The following is a 22,873-nucleotide window of genomic DNA, read 5'->3' as shown; positions in this document are numbered from 1 at the left end:
GATATAGGGCTTCGTTCCTGCTGCTCTTATCTTAATTCCTATTCTGTTAGCGAGTTTATGTCCTAATAATGTGAATCAAATAAAACTGTTTCAATATTTGTTACTCCTATGTTCTATAGTTACAATTAATAAACTCCAGCAGTCCCATCATACAATGAAGTCTTTTAGAACACTGTTTTGGTTAAGACACCATTTCCTCTTGGTCCAAGTAATCTGAATCTCTATTACGGCTCCAGTGAGTCACTTCCAGTTACAATTACTGGGATTGGGCTCCCATGTTTCCAGTAACACAAAAGTTACATCACTTTCAAGCAAGGTATCTCCTTCCAGTATTAGACTGAAAAAAGCCAGCTGTAATTAAAAATGAGACCTTACGTGCAATTTACATCTTGCAGGGTGAAAAATGCGTCTCAACTTGTTGCCTAGACTGCTGAAGAAAGTTAAAATAGTTTTCTTTAAACTTAAGAGGGGGGAAAACGTCTTTTACTGCAGTTCCAACATTCAAGACAGGACTTTTTTTTGCATTTTAATCACACAGTCCTTGCTTGAGAATAAGGTTCCAGAGAGGATGGGACAGACAGGTGGGAGGGAAAGTGGAAGAATGCATCCAAATGTAGAAAAATGACTTGGCTTTTGTAGCTTGGCAAATCAGGGTTTTTTTTTTAAATCTATTCCTCCTTGGCGCTCTTCTCTGTCCCTTCAAATTCCTGAAGTTTCTAAAGTAACAGAAACAAGAAGTGTTTTTGTTTTTAAAGTGTCACCTAACATACACCTTCAAGGAAATTATGATGAATGGATTACAGAACAGATAATAGGTCTGAATACACTATTATTATGTAAGGGAGACTTCCAGTCCAACTAATGCACTAGTTCCGTGGGCATTAACCCAAAGCCTTTGTTTCCCCACTATATACAGACAGAGTCTCAACCAAATGAAGGGCCAAGATTTTCAAGAGCGTCTATTGATTTTGAATTCTCAGACTAAGACCTTTATAAAAAAGCATAGGTTCATCCATCCTCCAAAAAAAAATGCACCTCCTTAAAATGTCACCTGCTTAAAACCTAAGCCATCCAAATATCTCTAATTACTTTTTGAAGTCTTGTCCATTGCATTAAACACTATTGCCCCACTTAAAAGAAAATTCCATCTCCTTTTGATGCAATACATCTAATATAAGGCACTTGCTTTAATTTCAGCTTTAATTTGAGAACTTGAGAAGAGACTACACACACACACACACACCATCTCAGCAAACGAAATGGGACACTTCAGTATTTGCCCAACTTATATCATTGCAGAATTAACAAAATGTGGAGTCATTTCTTAGACAACTAAACTAAGTCTCACTGTTCAAAAAAACAAAAAATCCTGAAGACCTAGTCAAGAGGTACTGACACACTGGGAAAAATTTTCAAAAATGCTGGAATTAAAACTTCATCATCTTTCTTACCATGTTTGTTAAGTTACTAAAGCTGTGTGTTAAAACAAAGTTGTCCTCCCTCTTTCTTTTGATCCTGCATAGAAGCCATAAGGCTGGATTCTGTAATTACTTACATCCCATATAACCCACTGAGGTCTTTAAAATTCTGCTCTCAGTGGCATTCTCAATTGAAATAAATGAATAAACTTCAGAGTTATTCAGTTCAGTATCTAACCCATTAACTTCAAAAGGGTTGGTGAGTGAACATATCAGCATAGAATTGTGCGGAATAATCTGAAACTGTAACTTCAGAGTCATTTCAGATTAGTTCATCAGTAGCACAGGATGACTATTCTAGAATCAAACTGAAGTAAAGACAGCATGGGAGAGAGAAGGCATTCATACACATCTTTACAACAACTGTAAAGAGACTAAAAATGGCTAAGTGTGCATGTATAAATTCTTCTGCTTCAAGTTTCACTGTGAAAGTCATTTTTAAAAAATAGGGAACACTGTCAGAACAGCCACCTAAAAAAGTCCTATTTTGACACTGCAAAGAAGCAATATTTAGAATTCATCTGCAGCTTCATTTATGCTTATACTAATATTAAAACAGAAGTTTGACCCAATGCTGTGACTTGCACACAGACCGATTATAGGAAACTCGGTCATGGATTAGTTCATATACAGGTTTGTTTACTGGAAGCTAATACACACCAGTATGACTTGTTTACTTAGAAATGAGGTTTAGTGATGAACGTACTAAATGCTGAATAGGTAATCACAGAAGATTGGGGTTGGAAGAGACCTTGGAGGTCATCTAGTCTAACCGCCTGCTCAAAGCGGGACCAATCCCAAATAAATCATTCCAGCCAGGGCTTTGTCAAATCGGGCCTTAAAAACCTCTAAGGATGGAGATTCCACCACCTTCCTAGGTAACCCCTTCCAGTGCTTCACCACACTCCTAGTGAAATAGTTTTTCCTAATATCCAACTAGACCTCCCCCACTGCAATTTGAGATCTCTGTTCCTTGTTCTGTCATCCAACACCACTAAGAACAGCCAAGCTCCATCCTCTTTGGAACCCCTCCTTCAGGTAGTTGAAGGCTGCCATCAAATCCCCCCTCACTCTTCTCTTCTGCAGACTAAAGATGACCAGTTCCCTCAGCTTCTCCTCATAAATCATGTGTCTCAGCCCCCTAATCATTTTAGTTGCGCTCTGCTGGACTCTCTCCAAATTTGTCCACATCCTTTTTGTTGTGAGGGCCCAAAACTGGACACAGTACTCCACTTGTGGGCTCACCAGTGCTGAATAGAGGGGAATAATCACTTCCCTTGATCTGCTGGCAACGCTTCTACTTATTCAGCCCAATATGCCGTTAGCCTTCTTGGCAACAAGGGCACACTGTTGACTCATATCCAGCTTCTCGTCCACTGTAATCCCCAGGTCCTTTTCTGCAGAACTACCGCTTAACCAGTCGGTCCCCAGCCTGTAGCAGTGCATGGGATTCTTCCATCCTAAGTGCAAGACTCTGCACTTGTCCTTGTTGAACCTCATCAGATTTATTTTGGCCCAATCCTCCAATTTGTCTAGGTCACTCTGGACCCTATCCCTACTGTTCAGCATATCTACCTCTCCCCCCATCTTAGTGTCATTTGTGAACTTGCCGAGAGTGCAATCCAATCCATCATCCAGATCATTAATGAAGATGTTGAACAAAACTGGCCCCAGGACCGGTCCCTGGGGCACTCCACTTGATACTGGCTGTCAACTAGACATTGAACCGTTGATCACTACCAGTTGAGCCCGATCATCTAGCCAGCTTTTGTCCACCTTATAGTGCATTCATCCAATCCATACTACTGTAACTTGCTGGCAAGAACACTATGGGAGACTGTATCAAAAGCTTTGCTAAAGTCAAGATACATCACATCCATTGCTTTCCCCATATCCATAGAGCCAGTTATCTCATCATAGAAGGCAATCAGGTTGGTCAGGCATGAATTGCCCTTGGTGAATCCATGCTGACTGCTCCTGATCACCTTCCTCTCCTCCAAGTGAAATATGTTGAACAAAATTTTAGTGCTCCTATGTTAAGAAACAGTAGATCAATATTTATGCTTAAATACCAACAAGCATCGCTTTTGGCTTCATTACCAATCCATACAAATAAGAGATTAAGGGAAAAATTTTCTCCATCTATTTCAAAGCAGAAATTTATATATTGCAACATTCAACACTGCATGTTATAAGAAATTTAGGCAAGAGTGCCTAAAATGTGAAGTATGTACTACTCACCAAATCCCATTCCTCCTTATCCACACAAAAAATGTGTTTAAAACCTTTCAGAACTTTAGATAATTGCTATTGAATGGAGTTCAAACAGGATACATACAAAACTAAAAACGTTAGATTAACAAAAAATAGGTTTTAGTGAAACAGGATTTTTTTAAAAAACCCAAGTAAACAATTTTCTAAATGCTTTATGTTATTTTAATCATTTGGTACATGATGAAATGTACAGTTTTAAGAAAAATATTGGTTATTTAAAAAAGTGTGTAAAATCTAGATAAAGAAAGACAATGAATGACAAGAGTAGTAGTCAACAAGTTCAACCTGCTTGTTAGTACCTTCGGCTCCCTCTGCAAGGGATTGCTTCCACTTTCAACAACAGAGTCACCACCAGTAAAAAGAACTATTATTAGGGTATGATGACAAAGCAATAAATATTCTGGACAGCAAGGCTAAGCATTTCAAAACCAAAGTTAATCTTACTAAGTGGGAACTGTGTGTCAGTGTCTGATCCACCAGATGTCCGATTCTCACAAGTCTTCTATATTACACACATTAGCTCTCACCTTTCCTCCCTAGTCAAAACCAATTGTCTTGCTGGCAGAGGCTTTACTGCATTTCTGATTACTTCAATATGCAGAAAGTGAAGATTGTATACTAATATCCTGAATAAAAATGGGGGAAAAACACCAATCCAAACAAAAAAAAAGCTTTGTACTACCCTGTTTGGGCCAAATACTGTAATCCACCATATAGGACAAGTGTCCAGGCTGCAGTCAAGGGGCTCTCTTGCAGGAACCTCTCCCCACTCCACCCCAGTTTATGGAGTGGGTCCCTCCACAACTCCCCCAAACTGCTTGAGCACAAAAAACCAGTACAGAAAGCTTTCACCACACGAAACAGGTGTATCCATCTCCCACTCCATTCTGCAACACCAGCGCCCCTGTTCTGCTAGGTCTGGGTCCTCCATTGTTATGGAGAAAGGGTATTTGACACAAGTATTGAATATATGCACTACTACTTTTTCCTATATATTTCTGTTACATTAAGTAACATTCTACTCTGACTGCAAACACCTGCTCATAACCTGAAACTGATAAAGTCCTACATATTTTACAGAACATTTCATCCAAAAGGATTCTAAAAAACATTATATGAGTATGCAGAAGTTACTCCACCCATCACCCAAGTCAACCAACTCTGCAGTGGAATACAAACACTGCTTAATAACACTTGCTTACAAGTAACTGTTTAGGATATGAACTGAAGTGAAGCATACTACATTCATTTGAAGCTATAAAGAGAAAAGTTAGGCAAGCAGAACATAATTGTCCAAATTCCAACCTGAATAAGATACCTAGATAGAGCTGGCTGGAAAACAATTTCCCCACAAGAATTCCCTTTCAAAGTTTTCCCCCTCTAGAAATTCTAGTTTCACAGGGAACTCATCAAAAATATAGGAAAGTTCCCCTCCCTCCCCCGCACTTCACACTTACATGTTGAAAGACAGACAGACTTTAGAGAGCAAAAATGTTATTTTCAGGCACAATTTTTTTTTTTTTAAGATGGGGGGATACCCCTTTGGAAAATGAAGTAAAAATGAACACTTTCTGCAAAAAGTTTGATGAAAACCTATTTTTGATTAAAATAGTTCAATCCTTGCTGCCAGACTGACACCTAGGCTAGCACTGCTATTCTTGCATTAAAAAAAAAAAATTGCGACCTTTAAGTGACCATTGTTAATTCCTCACATTTACGTAGTATAGAAAAGATTACAATACCTTTGTCTTATTTAGCATTTCTCATCCATAGATCTCAAAAACACTTTACATAGGCAGCAAGTATTGTTATCCCTGTTTTACATATGAGGATCCTAAGGCCACTAAGTAGAAGTGACTTATTGAAAGTCAGCCAAGTGAGTGTTCTATTCCCAAGTTTTAGTTCAATGTACTATCCACTTCATGACTGCTTCAATTACCCTATTCATCCCCTAACCACAGACTATATGCCCACAATTTAGCTATGCCATGAGCTAGCTAACAGATACATTCAACACCTGCGAGTGACAGAGTGCAAGTGAGAGATTGTGTCAGAAGATTCCAATGGAGGACCAAAGACACTGCTCAGAATTTAAAAGGATTTGTTCCCCACCCAAATAGAAATACTTTATGTGCTTATATATTTCTCACCAATATTTTCTTTTCATCTCAATGATGCTGTATGTAATCAGAGGGAAGACATATTTCATATTACTTTAGTTTCAGTTCAAAAGAAATCTTTAAAAAAAAGTATTACATCAAAAGTGAGTGGTTGTACAATTACTTAGCTTCTCTATTGTAAAACTAACCCACTCGGAAAACCACAATTGGTTAAAATAACTACACAAGAAAGGAAACACCTAGTACAGAGACTGACTTTGGTGATAGGAGGCCAGCTGAACCACTTATAGCTAGAGTTTAACAATATAGGATGAAATCGTAGCCCCACTAAGTTAATGGCAAATTGACAAGGCTCCCATTGATTTCAACAGGGTCGGGATTTCATCCACAGCTAACTAAAGGAGGATGGAGAGAGGAAAAAGATAGTCAAACTTTCCTACACTTAAGCTGTGGCCTTTCCATTACATTCTTCAAATCCCACCCATAAATTTATTTTATACCAACATTGACAGCATTTTCTCATCTTTACTACAGCTGTCAGTTTTGATTACAATATTGAGTTTTGTTTAGATCATGCTGCTTGTGTCTTTCTGTGGTCTATGCACTGTTTACTATTATAAGCTGCCAATATTAGGAAAGTTTTCCCCACTTCAACGCCCCACTCTCCCTAAATCAACACTGGCCCATTCACTCTTCCTCACAATCTAAACACCAAAATAAATATAGGCCAAACCAAAAACCATCAAAACCCTGACAAAACTCCACCTACACAAAGGAAAAAGATTACAGGCTGCTATCCAAAGAGAAAGGACTAACAAAATTAAAGCTCAGGTACAGAATTAATTGTTACTTTTTACTTCTCATGATTTGAAATTTCATACTTAGTCAGTGAACTCTACAGCCATGCAACGAAGAGAATAGTTAGAGACTACAGATACAGCCTACTGCATTTTAACTAACGAGATGTCAGAATCTAAGTTTAGGCAGACACTGGAGAGCTTCAGTTCTATTTAGGCATTATGCAATACTTGTATGAAGAAAACTGGAGTGATACTATCCATAATACCCATCAATGCTTTGCTCGTCATCCTTGTCATGAGAGAAAAAAAAAATCCAGGCTCCCTGTGATCAGCAAAGATAGAAAAAAAACACAGCATGATTTAACCAAGAATCACAGTCATGCAAGTCACCTTGACTGACTGGTGAAGAGACTCTACAGTAGCATGGCTGAAAGTTGACTTTAATATGCTGGACTTTGAAATCTCTCATTAAGGGGACAATAACCTTGTATGGGCAACACAGATTTTTGTTATTTTCTCCAGGCAATGCTCCTGACCAAACACTTGGTGGATCAGTTGATGCAACTGCACCCTGATATGATCAGGCAGTATAACACCTGGGACCACATAAACAGGTCAGGTGGGTGGTAGTTCCCTCTGAACAGCCCTGATTTATAGAGATGCACAATTTTCCCCCCACTCCCCTCTGTAACCAACATAAGGAAGCCTATTTAACTGGGCTTTCTAAAATATTCAGATAGGATATTATGCAAAACACACCCAAAAAATATTCACAAAAAACAACCCCCCCACCAACCACCAACTTTTATTTTAAAAATAAGATTTATTTAAAATAGAGAAGACTACTCTGATGTGGGTACCTTCACTTAGATGGCCCTAAATAGATATGAATTCTTCAACTTCCGAGGAAGGTTGCCAAGACATAAGGTATTTCTGGAGCCTAACCACCATCCTACTTAAAGTCTTAGGTAAAAGGGGCACGGACAGCAGTGTCCTCTCCCATTAAGGTATATTGCAAGAAGCTTGTAGCAAGCTAACACAGAGAAGAAGCTTAAAGACAAAAGGAGGAGATGGAGTTGGCTGGGGTGTGGACGACAAAGGGTTATACTGAAATGATGAAAAAGGCGGTGGACCTTAAAGGGTACCACAGTTGTTCCAGAACAAAGAATGAGAGGGATAGGCAAGGCCAGCTCAGTAAAGAATGCATACTTGACAATAGATACAAGAGCAAAGAAATCCACATAAAAGTATCTTCTACACTACTGACCTAAGCAAAACTATATAAGTCATCTGTACCATGAGGCTGCATATTCTGAGAAGTACGGTTATTTTAAAGTAAGCTGTGCAAGAGAGATGGAGGTTGTTGAGGGAAAAACATGATACGGGGACGGTGGGGATGGAGTCAGGTCTGGGGGTTCTAATGCTTAAGAAACAGAGGCTTAAAAAAAAAAAAACGGGAAAGAAATAGTTCTGAGAGAGGGTTTGTTGTCAAAAGGTGCTAGTTGAACTCAAGCCTGCAAGTCTCACCCATCTAAGTGGCAACGTTAGCCTACGTACTATACAGCATTACTGAAAGTAATCAATTTCTAAAATTAAGATAACAGAATTGGCTATTGTTGCATCCACATCTGTAATTTTATTTAAGACAGTTTCAATGCGACACTGAAACCCAAATAAACCCAAGTCAGGCAACTGCCTATATTATAAATAAGATTTAAAAAACAGATCTCATGTATATACTGAGGAAGACATTATCTTTCAGAAAAGCTTCTAAAGAAAATAGCCCCCTCCTCAAGAATGAATGACAACTTTTATTTTAGGCAACTATTCTTCTACATAAAGTATTCTGGAGCTATATGAAACTGCAGTTGCAAGTAACATGCATGATCTAAAAAGAGCAAACTGGTATAAGCACTTACGTCCCCAGCACGATGGTAAAGGTGTTTTTTTGTTGATTTATTTAATAAAAAACAATTTTTCTAGTAGGGGTAGTCATGATAGAGTCTATTGTTGCTGGAAGGTGGGAAGTGAAGTCAATGGACTCAGACAGTAACTGCATATTATGCTGCTGAGTTATTTTCTCTCAGCTATTTCCAGCAGAAAAATATTAAAGACCTTGAAAGATACTGTACTATAGACCTATCATCATCATATCTCAGAAGCTTCAGCACAAATTTAATGGGTGGTTTTCCTCCATGTTTCAGCCTTAGAGCATCCAATAAAGGAACTAGAAATATACCTTGTACAATGTCTAAAACTTGGCTATAACTGGCTTTTCCTGTAACAGTTAGAAAGTCAAAGATTGGGTCTTTTAAGCTTTGGCTGTACCTGTAGATAAAGAGAAGTAAAACAAACAAACAAACAAAAAAAAGCTTGCCATCACTGGGAGCATTTTCTATGAGTGCTACTCATAAATAGTGAACTCAGAATTTCAGAACAGAAAGTTTTTACTCAGTAAGTAGGCAGGCACCTGATGGGTGTGGCAGATGTCATCTTGCTCCCCTGACACTGATACCCAATGGAACCTTCTCTCTTCTTGAGAGAGAGTTAGTGGCATGTTCTGACATTTCTGGGCAAAAAGCCAAGACCCCTTCCATCAGAATAAAAACAAATTCATATAAAGAGCTATTTATTCTTACTGGTGTACCCATGACAAACACTTCAAGCAATGTAATGTACAAGTGGTTAATGAAGCATCCCTCCTTTTGCCAATATTTCTTAATGTAAAATGGGATGCCAAAGCTGTACTCCTTACCTATACTATTTACTAAATATTTCAAATGACCACCTTAAAGATATGAGATTGACTTCCACAATCATCATGGGTTGATTATTTATATGGTGCAAGTGAGGAGGCCAGGGCAAATACCACATATCTAAAGGTGTTTGGGCTGAACAGCAGATTTAGTGTAGAAGACTAATTTTTAACATAAGGCAGCAGTCTGAGTTAAAGCTTTTCCTTTACATTAAATATTGCCAGGATTGAGGCTTCCCATGCTTGCATCAGAACGTATAGTAGATTTCCCTTCCAAATTACCTCAACCATTTAACCCTTTAAAAATCTACATAAAAATGTGCTCTCCATTATTTGTTCTTCCTGCACTATAACTATACATATGAATAGTATCATAATGAAGGACTATAAAAATCTTTATTAGGTAGCAGATTACTGATAAAGTTTTAGAGTTTAATCTCCACTGCTTTGCACCTAGTGTTTTTACACCAAATTAGAATTACACTCTTGTTGGACAAATATAATGACTATGCAAAAGCCAAGGCAGTTGAGAACAAAGCCAGAGATGAGAGGAGAAGTTTTGAAATATAGATGAGCCCAAGTCAAAGTTCCAGTCTGATAAGGGATCTGAACTTTGAGAAAAATACAGGATTTTGGTTTGTGCCCCTGTTTAAAGAAACACAAAAACCCAAACATTGAACTGGAATTGTATCTATAATTACAGAAAAAGAACAAATGTGTTGAATAATATGTTCCCAAAACAGTGGAGAATATACCCTACTCTTGCTTGCTCTAAACACAGTCTGTAGAAGGTTAACGTTGTCAGATAGATTTTCTGAGATTATATGCTAATATTCAGATAGAGCATCACATAATAGGGAGATGTGTTGTAAAAACAGCCACTAACGTGCCCTGTTCATTTTGTGGGTAGCAACAAAGATTTATAGAATCAGTCTCACATTCACTGTCATTTCCCTCCCCAGAGATTCTGGAGCTGAAACTATGGTGTGCTTGTATTACCTTGGAAGTAGGAAGTAAAGCCACCTTAATGCCATTTTAAGAAAGAGAAGAGGAAGGGGAAATTGGTAATCTGTTTATAAAGACTGTAAAGGAAAAAAGTTTCCTTCCCTTCCCCCGCCCCCTTGTTATTGTGCATAAATTAGCTAACACTGTACTATGGTTTCAACCTGTGTTATGACATTTTGTTTGTAACTTGAATCTAATTCAAAGAATCAATCTTAGTTATAAGCCACACAAAATATTTTGTAAAATATGTATAAGACAGACAATTAAAACAAGACTCCAAAATAATTTTTTTCTGAAATATTGATGATAGAATTCTCAGCTGAAAATCTGCTGTGAAAAAAAATAGCTTAAGGCAGTACCACAATTTCATCTTTAAAAAACAAACAAACAAACAAACAAAATGAACAACAGGTTATCTACAAGTGGCACAAATGACTGCATCTCTCTTTTCTCCATAGATCAGAATACTATTGCTTCTCCATATGTCTTCTGGTTGTCATAGCACTCCTCCTATCATAGGTCTTTTCACCCTTATGTTCTTCCCCCATAGGTATTCAACCTGTGGATATTTTCCTTCCAACTTGACAGCTAACAAGTCTGCGTATACATTTGAAATAAATCACTCTTAATCCATCAAATATACAACCTGAGAACTGAAGCAACAGGTTTTTGCTAAGAACATATGGTGTTTTTCCTAAGCAAATGAAGATGACAGTAATATGCAAAGTAAAATGAGAGATTTATACTGTCCCTTCAATTTTCTTATGTATTTTATCAGCAAAATTAACATCTTATATATACTTTCAAATACAATGTGTATATTCATAAATAGGTCTGTCAATCCTTAGAAATTCCTAATGCAACCTCCCAGTGTTATTAAGCAAGAAATAAAAGCTTTTTTAAAAAAACACTATATCTGTATTAAAGTCTCATATTTGGGAAAAATAAAAGTTAATATTTAAAACACTGTGTCTGGTTAAATGCAGTTTTCCTTCTTATGGTTCAACAGTTCATACATTCACAATGCATTGCTTCTAAAGAGGATTTAAAATTATTTTATTTAAAGAACAAACTTTCAAAAGCATGTTAATGGGCTGTCAGAAGAAAAATCATCACAAAAGGAGGGATGCTGTGATGGTCCTTACAGCAGTTACAGAACATTATGAAATTGAAAGTCTAAGTGTAATGTGAAAATGCCAGTAGGTAAGAGATACATAGTTTATGGTGGTTCTACTTGATTATTCAGACGTCTATAAATCCGTTCCATCACCAATATAACCAGGGCAAGCATTTTGACTTTTAGTAAATGACAAACCTTATATTTTTTTTCACTTATTCGGGCTGGTACAAGCAACAGGAGATTTTCTTGTCCCAATCTCTAGTCAGATTCAGGACATTTTTTCTCTAAGATGCAACAGTTTTCTTCCTCATCAATTGGTAGGGGTATCTGGTCATTTCAACAAGGCAACGACTGAGACACTGCCCTACGCAGGGCCGACGATAATATTCAGAAAGCTTCTGTTGCAACAAGTGAGAGGAGGGAGAGGAGTTCACACACACACACGAGATGGGGTTTCACAGTGTGGCTAGGAGCACCGCCCGCCAGGCAGCCGCGATGTTCCCGCGGATGCACAGGGGAAGGAAGGCTCACAAGCCACTGGGTTTAGCCATTACAAGAGTCAAACCACAACGTTCCCTGTCAAACACACGGGAGTTTTCCTCCCCCCCCAGTGAGACGCGCTCCCTTGCCTGCTTTCCCAGATTTCCCAGCCAGGGCTGCGAAGAGCCAGGACCCAGCACTCGTGTGAGCAGCTCTCCAACGAGGCCGGGTAACGAGACGGGTGCCACACCTCAGCCGCTTTGCCTTAGTCCGACTCCGCTCCCCCAACGAAAACCCGCTCCCACCCCCCAGAGAGGCTGCGAACTATGCCAAGGGCAGGCCCGCGAGCGGGGGAGAATTCCCGGCTCGGGGCCCCAACAAGTTCAGGCGCTTTGAGGCGAACAGGGAAGGAGCCTTGCGCACTTACCGGCGCCTGCTGGGAGGCGAGCCCAGCCCGCTTGGTGGAACCCTGCCTCGAGCTTAACCTTTTCCAGGAATCCGCAAACCTCCCCCGGCTGGCGCTCCTGCTCCGTCTCCTGCTCGCTTCCGCCTGCTCTGAGCAGCCTTTCTCCACCTCGCTCGGGCTCCTCCACTTCTTCCCCATCTTCGAGCCAAGTTTGCTCTCCCGGCGCGGCTGGGCTGGGGCGCGGTCCTCCCACTTGCGGCTCGGCTGCTCGCGCGCGCGCTCTCCCCGCGCCCGCCTTTCCCGGGACGCTCCCCTGGAGGCGCGGAGCTACCGCTCCCAGGCTCCGCGGCGTCGCGGTCTGCTGCGGGCGCTGGGGTCCGTTCCCCGCTCGGCCTTCCGGCCGCACGACAGCTACCACAGCAGCACAGGTTGCGCTGGTAATTACGTTGCCAAGAGACCAGGGGTAGCAGCTGGCTCAGAACAAGCCGCTCTTCCCTCCTTCTCTGCTCCCCTTGCCCACTTCTTCCCCAGCTTGTGGCAGGGGAGGGGATAACGCAGCCCTGCCCCCCTCACCTGCTAGTCTCTAGGTCACGTTGTCCTACCTGGCGAAGGAGGAACGTGCAGTTGGCAGCTAATAGGGACCAGCCCAGGGACACACAACTTGACACTCTCCTAGCACTTTCCCCTATCTCGAAAAGAGAAAAGCTTCACCTTGCCTTGGTCTTTCCCAAGATGGTAGGTGGTGCCAACCACAGGGGAAACTGCCAGTGTCTTCCTCACTTTTCCTGGCACTAATTTACCGGGATGCGCCCCCCCGTGGGCAAAAAACAACCCCCGCCTACAAGGGTTTGGTGAGAGGTGGCGGCAGCAGGTGAAACTCATCAGATGAATTGCAGGTTGATTGTTGCAGCAGCATCCGTTAAGACACATACGAGATTCTTCTCTTCACCCCCCCGGGAGCTAGTGAGTTTGTTTGGTTTAATAATCTTGATCCCCCGGGGGCGAAGACCAATGAAGAAGCTGCTGTAGATTAACCTGCTAAATTTGATCTGAAGCCACTGTGATATTAAAGGGCAAGTTTCATTCTACATAAGCAAGAGCGGAGAGGAGACAATTAAGCTGTTAGATATTTTACAATCAAGTGTATTAAAGTTGCAATCTAGGAACCAGGGAATTAAGCATACAATTCTTACCTGAACCTCTGCAAGCAAGGATATATATTTGGGGGAATTAGGGGGAGGTAAATTGTCTTTCCCTGTTGGAACATGTCCATTGTGTTTAGGCAGCACGCGCCATATACGACATAAAATCATCCACGGTTTGGGATACAGCCACTGCGAGTGGAGTTATTAATGGAGCTGGAGAGTTCTTGTATCCTTCGGTTTACAAAACAGTATTTTGCAATAATAAAGTGGCTCGCATCCTAAAATCTCAAAGCGCTTCAGGAACGATTAGTGCACTGTAATGGTCTTGTCTCTGCATCAAAATGTAGAATACTGACTAAGGTGCTTCATAGATGTCTCAAGGAGCAGCATAATAAATCCATGAGTTTGAGCGCACATTCGTGTAGTACTGTTCCATGGATAAAAAGGGAACGTTTAAAAAGAATCCCTTGATGACCCACTTTTTCAAGTCTAGGATGACAAGGTATAACAAGCATGTCAAGGAGTACTTAACCAATTTATTTGAGCATAAGCTTTCGTGAGCTACAGCTCACTTCATCGGATGCATACTGCGGAAAGTGTAGAAGATCTTATTATATACACACAAAGCATGAAAAAATACAGACTAACACGGCTGTTACTCTGAAAGGAGTACTTAGGAGACCGTTAAACCTTTGATTTGCACTTATCAGTTAACCCTCCTTACAGAAATTCCTGAGGAAATGTTTGAATGGAAAGTAGTTTATTATACTTGTGCATATTCCTCATCTAAATAAAATATCTAAACCAAATCAGATCCAATCTGTATAGCCTGATGCAACATTATTCCCATTTATGTCCAGGTTATTTAATGCCATTCATGAAAGTGGAAAGTTGCTGCACAGCATATTTAATGCCATGATAATATTAGGAAGGCTGGGTCAGCAAATGCAAAATAATGCTAATATCTCTATTAAATGTAGATTGGGAGCTAATGGCTAAATACTTTTTATGAGCTTAGGAAGCCTAATGCCCTCTGTTATACAATCTGATGAAGTTGGTTTCAAAAAGTGAAAGATATAAGTAGATAATCTGAGGGGCCATTTCTCTTCCCAAGAGCGGCAAATATTCCAAGATTTAGTTACCTAGCAATTGGGTTCAATTCCTCTGAATTATATTTCTTCTTGAGTAGCTTCAGTGACCCTCTAGTGAAATGCATCAGCACTCAAGTCAGTAGGTTGGCCAATTTAGAGATGTCATAATAAACAAATACATAATCTTATATGCTTGCAATAATCATACATAATATTGTAAAAAGTTAAATTAATATTTTATCTTTTTCAAGACAGGTCTACACTTCATCTTCTGTGATATTTCCTCTGGCTTCTGAACCTTTGGCCATAGCTATTAGAAAGCAAGTTACCAAAATCAGGGAATATAGTTGGCCATTGGAAGATCTAAAACCTTCTTATATGTTGGGGATGGTTTTTATTCACATTAATTCACAAGTGAATTTGTCCATTCTATCCTAACCATCTTAGAACCCACAAAGAAATGTGGGACTGTCTCTGGTCACAGGGTTAAGCAAGACAGAAAACTACTGCACAAGATTGGACTGAAGGAAGTTGGCATCCTCTCTCTCTCTCTTGTGCAGAGGAGGAGGTGGAATAAGAGTCTATGACAGGATTTCTGGATACAGAAACTAACCAGAACTCTAAACTATAGGCAGTTGAGAAGACAGTCCTTCAGTGCTTGAAAGAGCAAATTAGGTTCTTTCACCAGTTTTGTTACCCAGACAGACAGAGACATTTATTTAGTGTAGTGTAGCTTGGTTTAAGAGAGGGTGAATGTTCTGACTTGGAGTAGTGGCGTTGACAGGCTGACTTACAAGATGGCGACAGATTTTGAGGTCTTTGGCATAAAGATTAAAATCAAAACTCCAAGCTATAAAAGAATTGAACCATAAATAAGGCTGCAAGTTTGTCACGGAAGTCATGGACTCCATGACTTTCTGTGACTTTTGCTCAGGCAGCCGCTGGGCCAGCCACACTGGCCGTTGCTGGGGCAGTCTTGGGCCACCGCGGCCCTCCCACCAGCAGCAGCAAGAGTTTGGGTGCATGGAGAGGGAGTGAGGGCTCTGGGTGGCTCCCTGGAAGTGGCAACATCCCCCTCCCCCAGCTCCTAGCTCCACGCGCTGCCTCCACCCGCAGGCACCGCGCCTCCCGCCCTCCCCCCCCAGCTCCCATTGGCCGTGGTTCCCAGCCAATGGGAGCTGCGGATCCAGGAGCTAGGAGCTGAGGGAGGGACATGTCGTCGCTTCTGGGGAGCCACAAGGAGTCAAATAGGGAGCTTCCCAGCCCTGTTAACACCCCCATCCCCAGCACCAGCGGGGATCCCAGGGCACACACGGCTGCCTACCGTCCCCACCCCCAAAGCACCAGCAGGGTTCCCGGGCTGATTCCCCCCCGCCCCCGCAAGCACCCACAGTGCCCCCCAGGCTTCCCCCACCCTGAGCACCTGTGGCATCCCCAAACCGCCCCCCACAAGCAGCCAGGACACCCCCTCACCCTCCTTCCCCACCCGCCAAGATTTAGTCAGGGGTATTTATAATACAAATAATGGACAGGTCACAGGCCATGAAGTTTTGTTTACTGCTGGTGACCTGTCCATGAGTTGTACTAAAAATATCCGTAACTAAAACTGTAGCCTTTACCATAAGCCAAGTAGAATATATGTTTCATTGTGCACGTAATATGTGGAGTGAGTCATAAGGATAATGGCATCAGAAGGTACGATTTTGTGAATGGCCAAAGTCTAATTTATGTATACATACAAATACTTAAACTGGTGTTGGTTTCTCTTCAGCTCTTATTAAGGATGCAAAGTCAAGCACTAAAAAGAAAATACTAAAATTGCCTTTGTGACCATAATTCAGTTCCCTTGTGTATATGCATTATGGTACTGTCTTTAATTATATAATCACATTCTATTTTTTCCACAGGACCCCTGCTTTATTCAGTGTATGGAATAGTGTTTACGGTGAAATGGAGAGTAAGAAGAGCTGAGTCAGGTTCCTTCTTTAATCAGGGGGCTGAGGCTTGGCTTAGTACTAAGGATATAGAATTATTAACATCAGTCAGCAGGAAAGCAGAGTCGAAAACCTACTGTCTTGCTGGGTCCCAGCCCAGTGCATCTTCCCCTAGATCAGAAGCATTTTTGTCTACATGGCTGCTTCAGAGTGATGTAAGAGACTCATTAGGACTGAGAAGGATGTGCAGTGCAGACAGAATGTTAAGAGAATTTAACAAGCTCTATTACACATGCACAAACAGTGGTTTTCCGAAGCTTATAATTTAGCAAAATCTGGATGGATTTTCACAGGGACAACAAAAACTACCTCTCTCGCCACTGAACTGTCTGACACATTTCAAGTTTCCCTTAAATCCTTAATGAGCTAGAACTCTTAAAAAAACTGGAAAGATTGGTTAAGATTGTTAAAACTACCTAGTTTTCACTTCACTCATTGTCAGAAAGTGCTGCATAATTTTTTGCTAAAACTTAAAAAATAAACATTAAAACAGGGCAAGACCATATCTAGACAATTTCAGCTCAAACAATTAAAATTAACAAAGATATAAGCAACAGAAGATAACAGGTTATGATGGGAATTGTTAGACAACCATAATATTTGGGATCTTTTATTTAATTGATATTATCTTGTCTTTTTCTACCCCTGCATATACCTTTTAGATAAAGCTACTAAATTATGTAAATGGCTAACTTCCCTGTCAAAAATCAACTGTATGGCCTCTGTTGCATTCAATCAGAATAGAACCTTTTATTCCCAAACAAAATCATGAAGGTTGGAGTTAAGGTTGTAAATATGTATCATTAACAAAGGAAAAGTGTAATATAATGCGGTAGTTTGTTTTTTTTATTTTAAAAATAATTGAGTGGCAGGACATTGAAAGTTAAGATTACACTTTAAAAAATCTCAGTGTATATTAAAGCAGCCTCAAAGTACAATGGACAACCTCACCTTTGCTCTTATATTCTTCCCCATATCCTCCAAAATCAGTCTTTAAATTGTAAGCTCTTTGGAGCATAGATAGACCATCATTTATTATATGTTTTGTACAATGCATTGTATAATAGGGGCCAACTAGGTTGTGGTCTTAAGATACAATACAAGTGTTAAATAATAACTTCTACATACAATTTATTTTCAACATTTGCAATGTGAACCACATATATATTCTAGATTAATATGCTCAATTTATGATTTTTATAGGCATCACTGTGACAGAATATATAGAATATGTCTTGTAGTAAGAGGGTCAACACTCTTTTCCTGAGCAGAGGAAAGACCACATCTGCGTGCCCTAAGTGCAGGAACTGTCAAGAAATCTGTCCATGAAAGAGATATGGTTAAACTGGGCTGCAGCAAGTTAGATAATTACCTCAGCACATTGTTGATCTGATTCTTCTCTACCACTAATCTAAACTCTTTACTCGGTCTCCTCTCTCATTCCATCTATTTCTTCATTCCATACTCACTTTATTCATTGTCTCCTCTCCTGTACTCACTTTCATCCTGCCACTATGGAGAATGTCGGGAGGAGAAAGAAAAAATCAGTGGTGAAGAGGACACCAACTAGGCATCAAGTAGTGGTTGGGCCTACTTCCCCTAGGGAACAGCAGTGGTGGCATGTTCATATGCCACTTACATTATATTCACATAAGTTACATATACTTTTACTCCATGTTAGTTAGGAAGACTTTGGAACTCTTAATTTAAATCTCCAACTGTCAGAAGGTTTGTTTTGACCGTGTTATATTACAACAGTCAATTACAATTCAAGACTCACTACACTTTTGTTTCCATACCTGCCTGTGTTTCTCCTAATCTGCCACAACCACTACTCCCTCTATCACAAATTATCCTCTATTTCACTTTTCCTTGCCAGGACAGTACACGAATACCTAAACTCTTGTAGTTCAGATATACATCAAATACCAATCCAATTCCCACTTCATCGTCCTAATAATACTTGATTATGCCAAGCACTGTAAGTTTTACAACTCTTTTAATCCTTTGCCAGGAACAAAGTGGTTAGTAGTGCCCAGAATATGGAAGGCACTATATAAAACTAAACTGCAAGACTAGAACCTCTCGTGCAATTTTAACGTAACCAGGAATTAACTATATTGTTCAAGGAATCTATTATTCCCATATTCAAGTTGCAAAGAACAACTTCATACAGCTGACCTTTTCCCTTCATTATACAGAATCCCTGTAAAAATCATTCCTAAGTAGATATAAACAAACCACATTAAAGAGAAGGAAGCTGTCTAAGTTTAATTATGCTTTCCCCCCCACCCCAAAACTACTATGTTAAATGAAATGGAAGTAATTAGATAGGAAACAACAGTTTAGCTAGTGCCTTTCATTTTTAATGCATATTACAGATTTCATTTGCTTCATCTTATGGGAATTTTTTACTTTTCATTATAAAATAGAATCAATAGCAAAGCCTGGTGGAGTTTTATAGCACTTCTGACTTACCCTACACATCTCTTTCTTTGTATGTTCTGTTTCTCCACTGTCTATCAGGTGTAAATGACTACACAAGATCCAAGGCAGTGGAGAAACGAGCACATTCTGTCTGACACACACTGCCACATAAACAAATAGCAAGGGGCTAGAGAGCTGGAAATGTCACCATTACTAAAAGTGTATAATTCGCTAACAGAGTCTGGAAGCTGGTGAATTTTAGCTTAAATTGGTATGTATTTTTGAGTTTCTGGCACAATACAAAACCTACTTTGAGGCTCAGAACTGATACTCCCATTGACTGTACTGCCTGTAAATCTCTTCTCTTTTTCCTCCAAGAAGCTTTAAAAATGAATTGATTTTTGCAGTGTTGCCAGAAATGGTGGACAGATGTAATATGCACGCTTACGTGTACTGCAGAAAATATTACTCTGTTAAAAGAGAAACCTAAAAGAGAAACAACTGATTTTTTTATTTTTCCCCTTCATTGATGAAAGGTTGCCAAAAGGGTGCTGAAGTTTTTCCATAGTTTTATCTTAAACCTCCTCTTTCAAGACCTTAATCTCACTGCCATCATTCTTCCATTTGAGGAAGATTAGCTGTTATTCCCTAAGCATATGAGAGCTTTTCTTGCCAGATGTTCCACTGTTCACTGATCCAAAAGACTGAATGCAATCTCTCCCCAACACTTCCAATCACTTCTTGCCTGGGAAGCAAGGAACTGGAAATCAAAGTCAAGTCTGTCACTAAGCTATTAGGATAGCCTTAGATTTTTCATTGTCTTGAAAACCATCACAACGGTTAGCTCAGTCAGAGGACACAGAACAAGACCAGTTAATAGACAGTACAATAAAAAATTGTCCAGAAAATTGTGCACTCTGAATTAGATACACTGGTCATTGTGAAGAAGTGAGAATTTATCAAAATTATGGTATCTAAGTTACAGCAGCTACCTCCTGTGCTAAGCACAGTACTACAGTATTTCTAATGACACCGGGTGGTAAATATTGACTTTTTTAAACAGTGACAAGAAATATAACATCTTTTCTTGTAATATTACTCCAAGTGGAGAAAGGACTCTTCTATGATAGTACTAAAAGGTTTTAAGTTAATGTCTATCTTTCCTTGATTGCTTTCATAATATGTATACATATATATATAATTATGTTTTGGTTTTTTTAAAATACAACACTACGTAGATGAAAGATAACGGACCACCACATTAATCTTAGGTGTAACTATTAACATAAATGAAACTACATGAGAGATAAGTTTGGCCCTATATAAAACTTTGTCACCATCTATCAAAAATGCTCCTCTACTAATGTCAAAGGCATCAGTGCTACACCTGTGACTCTTATTATATGGAAGACTTTGCATGCACTGAAAATTGCTTACATGTCACTGTTACTAAAACATCACATTTTTCATGGTAATTGAACAGTGAAGTGAAAGGTATTTACTGTTCCTTTATATGAAAGCACAAAAGGTTAAATTCACAAGAGGGACTTATACATAGCATTTTCAATGCCTAATTTTTAGGCATCCTGCTGCCTAGTGAATCCAAAGCCCCAAGCTAGGCTCCCTATACAATGCATGGGAAGAGTTGGGACACCTAAGAATGTAATCCACAAAAGCCAGCAAGCTGATCAGGGAGCTGCCTAAACTAGCTTATATGAAATTCTGAGGAGAAGGGTGGGTCCTATGCCATGCCTCTCAAAGGGACTTCAGTGCCTAAATCGGGGGTGGAGGGAGGCACCATCCTCTACTTGGAATTCACAGTTGTGCACCCTCTCCTGTAGTAAGAACATAAGAATGGCCATACTGGGTCAGACCAAAGGTCCATCTAGCCCAGGATCCTGTCTTCCAACAGTGGCCAATGCCAGGTGCCCCAGAGGGAATGAACAGAACAGGTAATCATCAAGTGATCCATCCCCTGTCGCCCATTCCCAGCTTCTGGCAAACAGAAGCTAGGGACACTATCCCTGCACATCCTAGCTAATAGCCATTGATGGACCTATCCTCCATGAACTTATCTAGTTCTTTTTTGAACCCTGTTATAGTCTTGGCCTTCACAACATCCTCTGGCAAAGAATTCCACAGATTGACTGTGCGTTGTGTGAAGAAATACTTCCTTTTGTTTGTTTTAAACCTGCTGCCTATTAATTTCATTTGGTGATCCCTAGTTCTTGTGTTATGAGAAGGAGTAAATAACACTTCCATATTTACTTTCTCCACACCAGTCATGACTTTATAGACCTCTATCATATCCCCCCTTAGTCATCTCTTTTCCAAGCTGAGAAGTCCCAATCTTATTAATCTCTCCTCATACGGAAACTGTTCCATACCTCTAATCATTTTTGTTGCCCTTTTCTGAACCTTTTCCAATTCCAATATAACTTTTTTGAGATGAGGTGGCCAGATCTGCATGCAGTATTCAAGATGTGGGCATACCATAGATTTATATAGAGGCAATATGATATTTTTTGTCTTATCTATTCCTTTCTTAATGACTCCCAACATTCTGTTCGCTTTTTTGACTGCCACTGCATATTGAGTGGATGTTTTCAGGGGATTATCCACAATGACTCCAAGATCTCTTTCTTGAGTGGTAACAGCTAATTTAGACCCCATCATTTTATGTGTATTGTTTGGATTATGTTTTTTAATGTGCATTACTTTGCATTTATCAACACTGAATTTCATCTGCCATTTTGTTGCCCAGTTAGGTGCCTTTGCCTTTTCTCACAGAAAGCTGAGGAGGAAAATACACCTTCTTATAACTTTTAACACAATGGTTAGAGCACTCATTAAGACATGGGAGACCTGGATTCAATTCCCTCCTCTGCTTAATGTGGAGAAAGGACTTGACTCCACCATCTCCTAGCAGGTGTCCAAACCGCTGGGCTATGGGATATTCTGGAGAAGGGTTTTCTCAGTTTCTCCTGTTGGAGCTGTTCCACTGTATCTAAAAATTTAAATATGCATTTGAGCCGGGGGACTTGACCTTGGGTTGTTCACATCAGAGCGGGGAGTGTGCTAACCACTGGGCCATAGAGTCATTCTCACTTACTCTCTGGCCCAATTACTATTTAATTATTTGTACACAGTGGCACAGTTTCAACTGGAGAGATTGAGAAATTCATGCCCCAGAATTTCCTGTAACCTAGTGGTTTAGGACCTACTCCTAGCATGGGGGAAATCTAAATTCAAATCCCTGCCACAGATCAGGTGGAGGGGGGAATTAAACCTGAGTCTGCTACATTCTGGGTGAGTGCTCTAACCACTGGGCTAAAAGTTATAAGACAGGAGGGAGGCCCCACCATCTCCTTCCCCATTGTTTTGTGTGGGACACAATCAAGTAGGCAGCCACAGCAGCTGTTATGTAAAGCCTCTGCTCAAATGCAGTTGTAAGATCTGTAACTTGTATCATTAAGTTCTGCAACTTTTTTGCAGACTTTGTAACTTCAGTTATTGTTAACATCGCCTTTTAAGTTTTGTAACCTTTGCAAGATCTGTAACCTTTTAAAGTTATCACTTGTATGAACTTCCAAGCTTTGTAATATCCCATCACACAATCAGAGGGAGTGTGAACAGGGGAGTGTACATGGGACTGGGTGGAGAGGAACTGCAAGGAGAATAGAGCCCAGAGCCCGCAGGAGCCAGGTGTGTATGATGTAATCTGCCCCGAGAAGGCAATCATGGGGTGCTGTAAAGAAAAGAAGAACCTGGTATGCAT

General features: G+C 40.1%; 1 protein-coding gene across 4 annotated transcripts in view; it reads right to left on the bottom strand.

Annotated features, from left to right (window-relative positions):
• Window positions 1-13,374, bottom strand: part of TRPM3 (transient receptor potential cation channel subfamily M member 3) — a 592,300-nt gene extending 578,926 nt beyond the window's left edge. For all 4 annotated transcript variants that reach the window (XM_037903066.2, XM_043547000.1, XM_043546999.1 and 1 more), the window contains exon 1: window positions 12,460-13,374. In XM_037903066.2, coding sequence (XP_037758994.2) covers window positions 12,460-12,636 — 177 coding nt within the window. In that variant the 5' untranslated portion in view covers window positions 12,637-13,374. The remainder of the gene's footprint in view (window positions 1-12,459) is intronic.
• Between the last annotated feature and the right edge of the window lie 9,499 nt (window positions 13,375-22,873).

This window comes from Chelonia mydas, chromosome 5 (assembly GCF_015237465.2).
Source record: "Chelonia mydas isolate rCheMyd1 chromosome 5, rCheMyd1.pri.v2, whole genome shotgun sequence".
Lineage (NCBI taxonomy): Eukaryota > Metazoa > Chordata > Testudines > Cheloniidae > Chelonia > Chelonia mydas.
The sequence above is the reverse complement of the archived record's forward strand: the minus strand, read 5'-3'. Positions and strand labels throughout refer to the sequence as shown.